The sequence below is a fragment of the Entelurus aequoreus genome, linkage group LG13 (assembly GCF_033978785.1).
Source record: "Entelurus aequoreus isolate RoL-2023_Sb linkage group LG13, RoL_Eaeq_v1.1, whole genome shotgun sequence".
Taxonomy (NCBI): domain Eukaryota; kingdom Metazoa; phylum Chordata; class Actinopteri; order Syngnathiformes; family Syngnathidae; genus Entelurus; species Entelurus aequoreus.
Window position 1 is genome coordinate 52691137 of NC_084743.1, and position 16410 is coordinate 52707546.

The 16410-nt window shown below is 38.9% G+C and overlaps 1 protein-coding gene across 1 annotated transcript in view; it reads right to left on the reverse strand.

Moving 5' to 3' along the window:
- LOC133663908 (gap junction delta-2 protein-like) overlaps positions 1-13267 on the reverse strand; it is a 92152-nt gene extending 78885 nt beyond the window's left edge. Inside the window, exons 1-2 of the mRNA XM_062068636.1 lie at positions 12832-13267; positions 5474-5685 (exon numbers count right to left, since the gene is read on the reverse strand). Of these exons, the coding sequence (XP_061924620.1) occupies positions 5474-5544 (71 nt within the window). The 5' untranslated portion in view covers positions 5545-5685; positions 12832-13267. The remainder of the gene's footprint in view (positions 1-5473; positions 5686-12831) is intronic.
- Between the last annotated feature and the right edge of the window lie 3143 nt (positions 13268-16410).

A 16410-nucleotide genomic window follows, 5' to 3' on the forward strand; every position in this document is an offset into this window, starting at 1 on the left:
TATATATATATATATATATATATACAGATATCCGAGACAGTCCAACATATGAATACAACAATATATATATATATATATATATATATATATATATATATATATATATATATATATATATATATATATATATATATATATATATATATATATATATATATATATATATATATATATATATATATATATATATATATATATATATATATATATATATATATATATATATATATATATATATATATATATATATATATATATATATATATATATATATATATATATATATATATATATATATATATATATATATATATATATATATATATATATATATATATATATATATATATATATATATATATATATATATATTCTACTTAAATATTTGATAAAGTCAAATACAAATAAGGCAACAAGAGAAGTATCCCACATTTCTCTTTTCTAAAGTAAATCTGTACAGCAGATATGGGCATCTACATCAACAATATGATGTGGCTGAGTAGCTGGACAGGACAGATATACATATATATACACGTTAGGATCCCCTGACGAGCAGGGAAACATGCGAAACAGTCTTGTAGGGATTAAATAGCCTCTGTGTTTTAATGTATATTCCGCGCTCTACCCCGGTATTGAGCACTGTATAACGGATAAACCACAGAAACCTCGACTATATATATATATATATATATATATATATATATATATATATATATATATATATATATATATATATAGGCCAAAAGTTTGGACACCTTCTCATTTTAATGCGTTTTCTTTATTTTCAAGACTTTTACATTGTAGATTGTCACTGAAGGCATCAAAACTATGACAACCTGTGAAGTGAAAACCATTTCAGGTGACTACCTATTGAAGCTCATCGAGAGAATGCCGAGAGTGTGCAAAGCAGTAATCAGAGCAAAGGGTGGCTATTTTAAAGAAACTAGAATATCAAACATGTTTTCAGTTATTTCACCTTTTTTTGTCAAGTACATAACTCCACATGTGTTCATTCATAGTGTTGATGCCTTCAGTGACAATCTACAATGTAAATAGTCATGAAAATAAAGAAAACGCATTGAATGAGAAGGTGTGTCCAAAATTTTGGCCTGTACTGTATATATATATATATATATATATATACATATATATATATATATATATATATATATATATATATATGTATATATATATATATATATATATATATATATATATATATATATATATATATATATATATATATATATATATATATATATATATATATATATATATATATATATATATATATATATATATATATATATTGTATCTATATATATACATATTGTAGCTATATATATACATATACATATACATTTTTGATTTTTCAATCAGCACTACCATTTATTTCAGTGTCTCACTTTTTATACATAAAGTCCCTCTCTTTGGCACTCTTCATTGTAACATCACAGCTGCCCGGACAACAAAAATAAACCTCAGCAAGAAGACGGGAGGATTCTCGCCTCAGGGTGTCCTGGGTGCCCCGCTGAGGTCATGACACACAGCACCATCTCGTGACGAGACAGTCCTCTTGGCGTCCTCCCAACGCCCCGCAGACCGCCGCCATGTGTCTGCTCGCTTGTCTGTGAATAACTACTCCTCACTCCCTTCGCCTTCACCTTGCCTTTCCCACCATCTCCCACACATTCTGCAGTCCGCCTTCGCTCAGTCCACTTCTCGCTCTCACTTTGCCTTGCAACTTTCCCTGAGTTCCTTCTCAAGTCGTGCTTTTACTACTTAACAACTCCCTCTTTCACTCTTTTTTTTTTTTTTCTCCGGTATCACTTTCACCGAGAGCCTGCAGCGATGTGACTAAACGCTCCACTTCCAGTGTACCATGAAGGAAGGAACGTACACCAACAGCAACATAAAACCACCCAAACAGATAACAGATCATACAGTGGATTACTTCCACTTTCACAGTAGCCCCACCAAAAGGTGTCCCCATACAACGTTTTCACTTCCCACATTGAAGCCCTGGGTATTGATCAATACAAATAATGAACCGATACGATATCAGCACAATTGCTACATACTTGTATTATTTTGTAGTGTGGAATGTTACAAAAGGTTTGATCAAGCAAAATTACTTAAAAACCTATTTATCATTAACCATGTGGAGTGGACTTATGCTGTCTTTAAGTTGAAGTGAAGCAGTAATTGGGGTTTTTGGCATCACCGAGCGGCCACCATAATTTATCAAGTTAAACTCATAACGCACTGAGTGGAATGATGTGGACACGTTTGTTACTGGATAATTTCTAATATGCTTCTGCCATGGAGACTTTGTACTTGTAAATAATATGCAACCATTATTATTTGATAATTTTTTATGTTAAAGTGCCACTGATAGTCACACACACTAGGTGTAGTGAAATTACCCTCTGCATTTGACCCATCCCCTTGTTATACCCCCTGGGATGTGAGGGGAGCAGTGAGCAGCAGCGGTGGCCGCGCTCTAGAATCATTTTGGTGATTTAACCCCCAATTCCAACCCTTGATGCTGAGTGCCAAGCAGGGAGGTAATGGGTCCCATTTTTATAGTCTTTGGTATGACTCGGCCAGGGTTTGAACTCACGACCTACCGATCTCAGGGCGGACACTCTAACCACAAGGCCACTGAGCAGGTATTCAACTATAGTTATTTGATCCTTGTTTATGTTGACAAATGTTGTGTTTTAGACTGCACTATTGTTCAGTTAAGAACACTTTGTGCTAAGCTGTTGTGCAGCTGCTGCGACACGTTTGTTACTGGATACTTTCTAATGCGCTTCTGCCTTGAAGACTTTGTATCGGTACTGTAAGTAATGTGCAACTATAATTATGTAATATTTGTTTATATTGACAAATGTCATGTTTTGTACTGCAGTATTGCTCAGTTAGGGATACTTACTATGTATGACTATAGCTTGTGCGCTATCGTGCGCTTAGCTGTTGTGTGTTTGTTAGCTGCTGCGGACACGTTTGTTACTGCATACTTTCTAAAAGGCTTCTGCTTTGGAAGTGTTTTACTGTATTTGTAAGTAATATTCAACTCCAAGTATTTGATCCTTGTTTATATTGACAAATGTCTTTGTAGACTGCATTATTGCTCAGTTAAGGACATGTATAGCGTATGTTGTGCGCTATTGTGTGCTCAGCTGTTGTGTAGCTGCAAGCTCCTCGCAGCCTATAGCCTACCATGTTTACCTTTTGTAAATGACTTTGACATTGTACAGAGCTGACTTATGAGAAATGGATAAGTTGCACCGGTTTGGAAATGATTTATCACAACAAATAATGTTTATCTATTTATTGTACAGTATAGTAAGACAGGCAAATAAATGGCAGAAATGTACATATAGTTAACCCGTGTATCCACCTGTTGCCATTCATATAAACATTTGTTTGTGTTTTTTTGTGATATTTTCTAATGTGTAATACAGTATGTTTCTAGGCACACAAAAAAAGATACACGTGCAGTCTATTTTGAATAGTGTTGTAATGATACCAATATTTTGGTACCGGTACTAAAATTATGTTGGTACTTTTTGGTACTTTTCGGTACTTTTCTAAATAAAGGGGACCACAAAAAAATTGCATCATTGGCTTTATTTTAACAAAAAATATTAGGGTACATTAAACATATGTTTCTTATTGCAGTTAAGTTCTTAAATAAAATAGTGAACATACTAGACAACTTGTCTTTTAGTAGTAAGTAAACAAACAAAGGCTCCTAATTAGTCTGCTGACATATGCAGTAGCACATTGTATCATTTACCATTCTATTATTTTGTCAACATTATTAAGGACAACTACATTTCAGAGACGCAATCGTACCAAAAATTATTCATTAGTATCGCGGTACTATACTAATACCGTACAACACTAATTGGGAATTGTTACAATACATTTTTACTAGAGATGTCCGATAATATCGGGCTGCCGATATTATCGGCCGATAAATGCTTTAAAATGTAATATCCGAAATTATCGGTATCGGTTTCAAAATGATCTGTATCGATTTCATAAAGTAAAAATCACATGACATATACGGCTTTTCATACACACGTGAATGCAATACATACTTGGTCAACAGCCATACAGGTCACACTGAGGGTGTCCGTATAAACAACTTTAACACTGTTACAAATATGCGCCACACTGTTAACCCACACCAAACAAGAATGACAAACACATTTCGGGAGAACATCCGCACCGTAATACAACATAAACAAAAACAGAACAAATACCCATAACCCCTTGCAGCACTAACTCGTCCGGGACGCTACAATATACACCCCCCCCAACCCCGCCCACCTCAACTTCCTCATGCTCTCTAGGGAGAGCATGTCCCAAATTCCAAGCTGCTGTTTTGAGGCATGTTCAAAAAAAATAATGCACTTTGTGACTTCAATATTAAATATGGCAGTGCCATGTTGGCATTTTTTTCCATAACTTGAGTTGATTTATTTTTGGAAAACCTTGTTACATTGTTTAATGCATCCAGCCGGGCATCACAACAAAATTAGGCATAATAATGTGTTAATTCCACGACTGTATATATCGGTATCTGTTGATATCGGAATATGTAATTAAGAGTTGGACAATATCGTAATATCGGCTATCGGCAAAAAAGCCATTATCGGACATCTCTAATTTTTACTCATCGTCCATACATGGCTGACATCATAAAATGCCATTCATGTAAGAATTTGCTCAATAATTCAAGATTTGCACGAAACAGAATGACTCGGTGTGGTCTCGTTTAAACATGCTAATTCATACATGCTAATGCTAGTGCTGAACTTGCACTTTTGTCTTAATGTCCCAAGAAAACCCCAAAGTCAGGATGTCCCTGAGTGGATGTAAAAAATGATGTTTCATTCTAACTACCGAGCTGATGCGCCTGTGGGGCTAAAGCGCTCATAAATAATTCCCCCTTTTCTGCGGCCGACAACAAGGAGTTACTCAAAGTAGAATACAAGACATAGTGGCGTGTAGACGAATACATAAATCATTACCGCCGCGACCTTACACGAGCGACTCGTTTTTATTTACATTGGTGAATGACGTAATGCTGAGCGATGGGGAAAAGGGGGCTCTGTGCGCACGTGTGAAGGGGAAGAAGAGGCACTGGAGTATGAAAACAGTTGAGAACGTGAATGAAGTGGACTTTAAAGGCGACATCTCCTCACCCTGCCCAGCTAGCTGTGATAGCCAAAGCCTCTGCGTGGGCTAATAGTGACTCTCCTGTTTGCCTAAATCTTCCATCATGTCACTCAGGGGGATTAAAGACGCTAAAGCCCCCTTCCTCGCTCTCTGCCAGCAGCCCCTTTGGACCAGGAACCACTTAACTGCAAGCGGGATTGGAGCCGCGCTCAGGGCATGCAACAAGTGCAGCATGCATGTTTGGCATGTGAGGACGGTGGTGCGTTCAAAGACTCACCTTCCTATCATAGTGGAGTGCTGCTGCACGGCCGCCTCCAAGAGGCGCTCGAGGATGGTCCATTCTCCCATGGCGGCGGTTTGGAGGCATCCACTGAGGAGAGGGACAATAAAGCTGACCCCGGCCTTTTCAGTAACACACCAGGGAAGGTGCTTGAGTCCCCTTCTTCTTCTTCCGCCAAAGACAGAGCAACTGTGGGCGCTGTTGGGAACCTGAGAACCCAGAAATACTCTCGTCATCATTGTAGTCTCAAGGCACTGAATCTTTTTCAACTGAACACTTTTCATAGACATAGTTTGGCCTAATCTAGGCAGGCATTGTCAGTTCATGCTCGAAGACTAGCTGTCCTATCTGGTGTAGTCCTCCAAACAGGTTTTATTAGTTCATGCTCCAAGGCTAGCTGTCCTGTCTAGTGTAGTCCTCCAAAAAGGCTTCATCAGTTCATGCTCGAAGACCAACTGTCCTATCTGGTGTAGTCCTCTAAACCGGTTTTATTTGTTCATGCTCCAAGGCCAGCTGTCCTGTCTAGTGTAGTCCTCCAAAAAGGCTTCCTCAGTTCATGCTCAAAGATTAGCTGTCCTATCTGGTGTAGTCCTCCAAACAGGTTTTTTTAGTTCATGCTCCAAGACTAGCTGTCCTGTTTAGTGTAGTCCTCCGAAAAGGCATCATCAGTTCATGCTCAAAGATTAGATGTCCTATCTGCTGTAGTCCTCCAAACAGGTCTTATTAGTTCTTGCTCAAAGACTAGCTACCCTATCTGGTGTAGTCCTCCAAACAAGTTTTTTTAGTTCATGCTCCAAGACTAGCTGTCCTGTCTAGTGTAGTCCTCCAAAAAGGCTTCATCAGTTCATGCTCAAAGATTAGTTGTCCTATCTGGTGTAGTCATCCAAACAGGTTTTATTAGTTCTTGCTCAAAGACTAGCTATCCTATCTAGTGTAGTCCTCCAAACAGGTTTTATTAGTTCATGCACCAAGACTAGCTGTCCTGTCTAGTGTAGTCCTCCAAAAAGGCGTCATCAGTTCATGCCCAAAGATTAGCTGTCCTATCTGGTGTAGTCCTCCAAACAGGTATTATTAGTTCATGCTTTTGAGGTTGTTTGCTCAACGTAAAGTGCTTTTTACAAATAAAATCTATTATTATTATTATTATTATGCTCAAAGACTAGCTGTCCTGTCTAGTGTGGTCCTCCGAAAAGGCTTCATCAGTTCATGCTCAAAGATTAGCTGTCCTATCTGGTGTAGTCCTCCAAACAGGTTTTATTAGTTCTTGCTCAAAGACTAGCTATCCTATCTAGCGTAGTCCTCCAAACAGGTTTTATTAGTTCATGCACCAAGACTAGCTGTCCTGTCTAGTGTAGTCCTCCAAAAAGGCGTCATCAGTTCATGCCCAAAGATTAGATGTCCTATCTGGTGTAGTCCTCCAAACAGGTTTTATTAGTTCATGCTTTTGAGGTTGTTTGCTCAACGTAAAGTGCTTTTTACAAATAAAATGTATTATTATTATTATTATTATGCTCAAAGACTAGCTGTCCTGTCTAGTGTAGTCCTCCAAAAAGGCTTCATCAGTTCATGCTCAAAGATTAGCTGTCCTATCTGGTGTAGTCATCCAAACAGGTTTTATTAGTTCTTGCTCAAAAACTAGCTATCCTATCTAGTGTAGTCCTCCAAACAGGTTTTATTAGTTCATGCACCAAGACTAGCTGTCCTGTCTAGTGTAGTCCTCCAAAAAGGCGTCATCAGTTCATGCCCAAAGATTAGCTGTCCTATCTGGTGTAGTCCTCCAAACAGGTTTTATTAGTTCATGCTTTTGAGGTTGTTTGCTTAACGTAAAGTGCTTTTTACAAATAAAATATATTATTATTATTATTATTATTATGCTCAAAGACTAGCTGTCCTGTCTAGTGTGGTCCTCCGAAAAGGCTTCATCAGTTCATGCTCAAAGATTAGCTGTCCTATCTGGTGTAGTCCTCCAAACAGGTTTTATTAGTACTTGCTCAAAGACTAACTATCCTATCTAGTGTAGTCCTCCAAACAGGTTTTATTTGTTCATGCTCCAAGGCCAGCTGTCCTGTCTAGTGTAGTCCTCCAAAAAGGCTTCATCAGTTCATGCTCCAAGGCCAGCTGTCCTGTCTCGTGTAGTCCTCCAAAAAGGCGTCATTGGTTCATGCTCAAAGATTAGCTATCCTATCTGGTGTAGTCCTCCAAACAGGTTTTATTAGTTCTTGCTCAAAGACTAGCTGTCCTGTCTAGTGTAGTCCTCCAAAAAGGTTTCATCAGTTCAAGCTCAAAGATTAGCTGTCCTATCTGGTGTAGTCCTCCAAACAGGTTTTATTAGTTCATGCTCAAAGATTAGCTGTCCTTACTGGTGTAGTCCTCCAAACAGATTTTATTTGTTCATGCTCTAAGGCCAGCTGTCCTGTCTAGTGTAGTCCTCCAAAAAGGCTTCATCAGTTCATGCTCAAAGATTAGCTGTCCTATCTGGTGTAGTCCTCCAAACAGGTTGTATTAGTTCATGCTCCAAGACTACCTGTCCTGTCTAGTGTAGTCCTCCAAAAAGGCGCCATCAGTTCATGCCCAAAGATTAGCTGTCCTATCTGGTGTAGTCCTCCAAACAGGTTTTATTAGTTCATGCTCAAAGACTAGCTATCCTATCTAGTGTAGTCCTTCAAACAGGTTTTATTAGTTCTTGCTCAAAGACTAGTTATCCTGTCTAGCGTAGTCCTCCAAAAAGGCTTCATCAGTTCATGCTCGAAGACTAGCTCTCCTATCTGGTGTAGTCCTCCAAACAGGTTTTATTAGTTCATGCTTTTGAGGTTGTTTGCTTAACGTAAAGTGCTTTTTACAAATAAAATCTATGATTATTACTATTATGCTCAAAGACTAGCTGTCCTGTCTAGTGTGGTCCTCCGAAAAGGCTTCATCAGTTCATGCTCAAAGATTAGCTGTCCTATCTGGTGTAGTCCTCCAAACAGGTTTTATTAGTACTTGCTCAAAGACTGGCTATCCTATCTAGTGTAGTCCTCCAAACAGGTTTTATTTGTTCATGCTCCAAGGCCAGCTGTCCTGTCTAGTGTAGTCCTCCAAAAAGGCTTCATCAGTTCATGCTCCAAGGCCAGCTGTCCTGTCTCGTGTAGTCCTCCAAAAAGGTGTCATCGGTTCATGCTCAAAGATTAGCTGTCCTATCTGGTGTAGTCCTCCAAACAGGTTTTATTAGTTCATGCTCCAAGACTAGCTGTCCTGTCTAGTGTAGTCTTCCAAAAAGGTTTCATCAGTTCAAGCTCAAAGTCTAGCTGTCCTATCTGGTGTAGTCCTCCAAACAGGTTTTATTAGTTCATGCTCAAAGATTAGCTGTCCTATCTGGTGTAGTCTTCCAAACAGGTTGTATAAGTTCATGCTCCAAGACTACCTGTCCTGTCTAGTATAGTCCTCCAAAAAGGCGTCATCAGTTCATGCTCAAAGATTAGCTGTCCTATCTGGTGTAGTCCTCCAAACAGGTTTTATTAGTTCATGCTTTTGAGGTTGTTTGCTTAACGTAAAGTGCTTTTTACAAATAAAATCTATGATTATTACTATTATGCTCAAAGACTAGCTGTCCTGTCTAGTGTGGTCCTCCGAAAAGGCTTCATCAGTTCATGCTCAAAGATTAGCTGTCCTATCTGGTGTAGTCCTCCAAACAGGTTTTATTAGTACTTGCTCAAAGACTGGCTATCCTATCTAGTGTAGTCCTCCAAACAGGTTTTATTTGTTCATGCTCCAAGGCCAGCTGTCCTGTCTAGTGTAGTCCTCCAAAAAGGCTTCATCAGTTCATGCTCCAAGGCCAGCTGTCCTGTCTCGTGTAGTCCTCCAAAAAGGTGTCATCGGTTCATGCTCAAAGATTAGCTGTCCTATCTGGTGTAGTCCTCCAAACAGGTTTTATTAGTTCATGCTCCAAGACTAGCTGTCCTGTCTAGTGTAGTCTTCCAAAAAGGTTTCATCAGTTCAAGCTCAAAGTCTAGCTGTCCTATCTGGTGTAGTCCTCCAAACAGGTTTTATTAGTTCATGCTCAAAGATTAGCTGTCCTATCTGGTGTAGTCTTCCAAACAGGTTGTATAAGTTCATGCTCCAAGACTACCTGTCCTGTCTAGTATAGTCCTCCAAAAAGGCGTCATCAGTTCATGCTCAAAGATTAGCTGTCCTATCTGGTGTAGTCCTCCAAACAGGTCTTATTAGTGCTTGCTCAAAGACAAGCTACCCTATCTGGTGTAGTCCTCCAAACAGGTTCTATTAGTTCATGCTCCAAGACTAGCTGTCCTGTCTAGTGTAGTCCTCCAAAAAGGCTTCATCAGTTCATGCTCAAAGACTAGCTCTCCTATCTGGTGTAGTCCTCCAAACAGGTTTTATTAGTTCATGCTCAAAGACTAGCTGTCCTATCTAGTGTAGTCCTCCAAACAGGTTTTTTTAGTTCATGCTCAAAGATTAGCTGTCCTATCTGGTGTAGTCCTCCAAACAGGTTGTATTAGTTCATGCTCAAAGACTAGCTATCCTATCTAGTGTAGTCCTCCAAACAGGTTTTATTAGTTCATGCTCCAAGACTAGCTGTCCTGTCTAGTGTAGTCCTCCAAAAATACTTAATCAGTTCATGCTCAAGGGTTAGCTGTCCTATCTAGCGTAGTCCTCCAAACAGGTTTTATTAATTCATGCTCCAAGACTAGCTGTCCTGTCTAGTGTAGTCCTCCGAAAAGGCTTCATCAGTTCATGCTCAAAGATTAGCTGTCCTATCGGGTGTAGTCCTCCAAAGAGGTTTTATTAGTTCATGCTCAAAGACTAGAAGTCCAATCGAGTTTGGTCCTCCAAAAAAGTCTGTGCTCATAAACTAGCTGTTCTATGTAATGTAGTCCTCCAAACAGTCTTCATTAGTTCATGTGCAAAGTCTAACTGTCCTATCTAATTTATTCTTTCAAACAGGCTTTCTCAGTTCATGGTCAAAGATTAGCTGTCCTATCTAGTTTATTCTTCCAAACTGGCTTTATTAGTTTGGTCAAAGACTAGCCGTCCTATCGAGTTTAGTCCTCCAAACAGGATTCATCAATTCATGTGCATAATTCCTGCTGTCCTATAAAGTGTAGTCCTCCGAGCAGGCTTCGACAGTTCATGATCAAAGACCAGCTGCTCTATCTCTTCATCAAAACAGGCTTCATCAGTTCATGCAAAATTATCTGTCCTATCTGGTCTAGTCCTCTGAGTTTATTTCATCAGTTCATGTTTAAAGATCAGCTGCCCTATCTAGTCTTCCAAGAAGGCTTCGTCAATTGATGTGCAAAGTCTAGCTGTCCTATCTAGTGTAGTCTTATGAGCAGGCTTCATCAGTTCATGATCAAAGACCAGCTGCCCTATATATTCTTCCAAACAGGCTTCATCAGTTCATGCGAAAAGAACAACAGTCCTATGTAGTCTAGTTATCCAAGCAGATTTAGTCAGTTCATGTTTAAAGACCAGCTGCTTTATCTAGTCATTCATTAGTTCATTTTCATATATCAGCTGTTCGATCTAGTTTAGTCCTCGGAGCAGGCTTCATAAATTCATGCTCAAAGACTACCTGTCCCATTTAATCTAGTTCTCCAAGCAGACTTCATCGGTTCGTGCTCAAAAACTTGCCATTCTGTCTAGTCTTCTGAGAAGGTGTTATCAGTCTATGTACAAAGTTGAGCTGTCTCTTCTAGTGTAGTCCTCTGAGCAGACTTTATCAGTCAATGCTCAAAGATTAGCTGCCCTATCTAGTCCACTCTTCTGCACAGGCTATATCAGTGTCTGCAGAGGCTAGCTAGGTAAGCTCTCGTTGAGCTGTCCTATCCAGTCTTTCATCATGAACTGATCAAGCCTGCTCACTAGAGAGGCAAAAAGTCTTCTACACACTAAAAAATACTGGGTTATTTTGATAACCCAATTTATGACTTGCTAGTCAAATTTTGGAGTTATTTTTATGAATAGCAATACATTTTTTTGGGTTATAAGGGTATGCGTTATTCGTTTTTTTTAATTAAAAAGTTTCTTTTTTCTTGAAGGGAATTTTATTATGGATTAATCTCATCAACATTATTTACAATCACCCAACAATGAGTAAGCATAACTCAACTTTTGGGTTAAATAATCCAACCCAATAGTTTGGTGGGGAGTAGCCCAACATTAAGTTATCATAACTCAACTTTTTGGTTAAATAATTCAATGCAAAAGTTGGGTTGAGAAAATGAACCCAAAATGTTGAGTTAAAATGTCTCAAATAAGGGGTGCATCCTTTTCTGAACCAGCAGTTGGATTAAAAATGTGGTTATTTTTCAACCCAACATTTTTTAGTGTGTAGGACAGCCTTAACAGTCCAGTTGCGATCGATGTGATGCCCTGATCATTGTCTACAACAGGGGTCACCAAGGCGGTGCCCGCGGGCACCAGATAGCCCGTAAGGACCAGATGAGTAGCCCGCTGGCCTGTTCTAAAGATAGCTCAAATAGCAGCACTTACCAGTGAGCTGCGTCTATTTTTTAAATTGTATTTATTTACTAGCAAGCTGGTCTCGCTTTGCTCGACATTTTTAATTCTTAGAGAGACAAAATTCAAATAGAATTTGAAAATCCAAGAAAATATTTTAAAGACTTGGTCTTTACTAACTGACAAAGAAACAGATAACAGATTTGGTGTCCAGTTCAAAGTGTGACATGATTTATTTAAAAATTTGAGAGTTTACTTTTGTATTTTACATGAGTTATTATTTGTACAAACATGGTGCAAAGTAATTCATGATTTGTTAAAAAATGTTAGTGGCTAGCTAGTTTAAATGGGATATTGTGATTTCACAAGACTGTCTTAGAAGTGATCATTTGAAAGTGTTAAATTTGAAAAATGTGCACTTAGAGAAAATATAAAAACAAAGTGTTGCATATTGATATTTATCTGTTTCTATATATATTTATTGTGTGAAATTATTAAGATGATCAGTGTTTCCACAAAGATAAATATCATTAATTATTAATAATAACATAGGGTTAAAGGTAAATTGAGAAAATTGGCTATTTCTGGCAATTTATTTAAGTCTGTATCAAACTGGTAGCCCTTCGCATTAATCAGTACCCAAGAAGTAGCTCTTGGTTTCAAAAAGGTTGGTGACCCCTGGTCTGCAATGTGCAACAACAATGATGTACGCAAAGTTAAAGTTAAAGTACTTTATTGTCACACACACACTAGGTGTGGTGAAATTATCCTCTGCATTTGACCCATCACCCTTGATCACCCCCTGGGAGGTGAGGGGAGCAGTGAGCAGCAGCGGTGCCCGCGCCCGGGAATCATTTTGGTGATTCAACCCCCAATTCCAAAGTGTGTGTGCTCACCTTTCCCACTTCCCCACGAGTCCACTCCGACACTTCCTGTCACACAAGTTCTTGTCTCCCGGGACGACTTTCAAGGAGCAGCCACGATTAGAGCCAACAGGCAGCCATCACCCGGAGAAGACCTCCTCACACACACACACCGGGGTCATGTCCACGCGTTCATGTGAGCCTCAATTAAAAGAGATCCGTCCCTCTCTCCCGTCCTCTTCATGTCCTCCCAGATCTCTCTCGCTCTCTTCGGAGTAAGTGCTTCTTCTTCTTCTCCTCACTCTTGGTTTTGGTTCAAGCAGCGGCAAAGAGAAGCATCACTCTCCCGCCAACAGTTCGCTTGAAGCCGCCCTCTCCTCTCCTCCTCCTCCTCCTCGTCCTCTCTATTCCTCCTAACAAGAGAGACCTCTTCTTCGGGGTCCCCACCTCATCCTTGACTCCTTCCCCACTTGGTTCCACTCTCCGTTTGCACCCTCCACCTGCAGCCTCCCGCTCCCTCTCTCGGAGCTATAGTAGGCAGCCAGACCGAGCGTGTGTCTAGAGGATTAGAGAAAGGATTCATCTCTCTGCTCCTCCCCCTCCTCTCCCTCACTCTTCATCACCGTATTTATCCCCCAAGCACCCACCTCTCCACACACACACACACACACACACACACACACACACACACACACGCATCTCACACAACCACACCATATAACTACACGCTCGTAAAGATTTTGTTTTATTCCCACCATCTTTCCTCGCGTTAATGCTCCACATTGGCTGTTTACTCAATTCCAGAGTCACACGGAGGCTGTGCAAGGACACTGAGCAGGCACTCAGGAAGGGAATCGAGAAAATGTGTATGAGTAGTAGTAATAATAATAATAATAATAATAATAATAATAATAATAATAATAATAATGGATTAGATCAGGGGTCCCCAAACTTTTTGACTCAGGGGTTAAAAAAAATGTGGCCGGGGTCCAGGCTATATATATATATATATATATATATATATATATATATATATATATATATATATATATATATATATATATATATATATATATATATATATATATATATATATATATATATATATATATATATATATATATATTAGAGATGTCCGATAATATCGGCCTGTCGATATTATCGGCCGATAAATGCGTTAAAAAGTTATATAGGAAATTATCGGTATCGTTTTTTTTATTATCGGTATCGGGTTTTTTATTTTTTATTTTTTATTTTTTATTAAATCAACATAAAAAACACAAGATACACGTACAATTAGTGCACCAACCCAAAAAACCTCCCTCCCCCATTCACACTCATTTACACAAAAGGGTTGTTTCTTTCTGTTATTAATATTCTGGTTCCTACATTATATATCAATATATATCAATACAGTCTGCAAGGGATACAGTCCGTAAGCACACATGATTTTGCGTGCTGCTGGTCCACTAATAGTACTAACCTTTAACAGTTAATTTTACTCATTTTCATTAATTACTAGTTTCTATGTAACTGTTTTTATATTGTTTTACTTTCTTTTTTATTCAAGAAAATGTTTTTAATTTATTTATCTTATTTTATTTTATTATTTATTTTAAAAAGGACCTTATCTTCACCATGCCTGGTTGTCCAAATTCGGCATAATAATGTGTTAATTCCACGACTGTACATATAGGTATGGGTTGATATCGGTATCGGTAATTAAGAGTTGGACAATATCGGAATATCGGCAAAAAAGCCATTATCGGACATTCCTAATATATATATATATATATATATATATATATATATATATATATATATATATATATATATATATATATATAAAATAATAATTAAATTGTTATATGTATCCAGTGATTATACTAAAGTTATTTTCCATTTAACTTCACCAGTTTTATATTATTTTTATTTTTATTTTCACATTTTCCGTTCAAATACTGAGAAGAGACGGTGCTGTGATCAGCAGCCAGTTGAGGCACGTCACTGATTTGTGCCTCAATATGGATTGTGCACAATGACTCGGCTAACTGCTGAGCTGCTGTGCAGTGAGACTGTATTGCTATATGAATTATATCAGCTAACTAAACTATGGCATAGTTTAGTTAGCTGAGGTATATAATGTACAGTGTATTTTGTCAAAAACTGTATGTGTGTAACGTATTTCTTATGCTGAGCATTCATAAACCTGCTGCAAAAGACATACTGGTTGAGGCTCGCAGTAATCCAGGCTCCTGGTGGTAGAGGGCGGCAGTGATCCCAGAGATCATTCCTCGGCCGCAGAAGAAAAAAAAAAAAGTTTGCGAGCCATTGTTTATTTCCTCTAGCCTGGACTTTTATTAAAAACATGGAGGATTACATATGTAAAATAAAACAGTTTTCTAAACTGGACTTTCAATCGAAGCAGGAGGTAATAATTAAAGGTATACCAACACCGGAGCTAAAAGGTTTGTTTTTGACTTCGGAACAGAAGACCCGTTCTTTTCAAACGGCGTGGTACACACGCAAAGGCTGTCCAGCAAGAAAGGTAAGACCATAATAATGTTTTTTTTATTAAATGTGCTTTTTTGTGTGCTACAGTTGTGTAAAGAATGCTGGTATGAGCTTTTAAACATAACCCGTTAACTGCTGCCAATCACATGGTGAATAAGATACTATTTAGGGTTCATATGTTTGTAAATCTGACTGTGATGATGCAGTGCCTCACCAGACATTAACCTCACAGCACGCCACTGATTTGTGTTGTCTGTCTATCTGTGTTGGCCGCATGCGACTTGTTCAGGGTGTACGCCGCCTTCCGCACGAATGCAGCTGAGATAGGCTCCAGCACCCCCCGTGACCCCAAAAGGGACAAGCGGTAGAAAATGGATGGATGGATGGATGATTTGCATGAATGGCTAGGAGACACAGAGAGTAACACGCGGTAGAAAATGGATTAGAAAGGACAGATTCTTTTTTTAAATAATCATTTTCACACAAAAAAAAAAATTTTATAAATTTTTTTTAACTTTGGACTTCCCGCCGGCCGGATTTTGGACGCTGGCGGGCCGGATCTGGCCCGCGGGTTGTAGTTTGGATGATGTCACGTTATCGATGGAAAAATGCATTTTTAGACAATATGATTTGCCTGAGCGGCTAGGAGACACCGAGAGTAACAAGCGGTAGAAAATGGATTAGATAGGACAGATTTTTAAAAAAGAAAATTGAAAAAAAATACAATACTTGTTTATAAATAGTTGATTTATATAGGCTAGTAAGGTAAAGTTTTGTACCTGACAAGTTTCGGCTATCTTGCTTCTGCAGCCTTCCTCAGAGGTGTCACGTGATGTTAGTGTGACGTCATCTGTGACGTGTTATATGGATTGTTCCATCCCACCTGAGGTGGTGGGATGGCGGTGTCCCCTGGTGTGCGTCGGGGGTAGGGCGGGGCGCCCCCTGTCGTCCGGATGTCCACCAAACGGCCGGGGGCGGCCCTGCAGGACTGTGTCCCAGGTGTGGGATAGTTGGTAGGCTCCCTCGTCCCTGTTGACAGTCTTTGGGGCCCGCTTCCTGATTTCAACCGCCTCTTTGATCCACCGATGGAATTTGTTG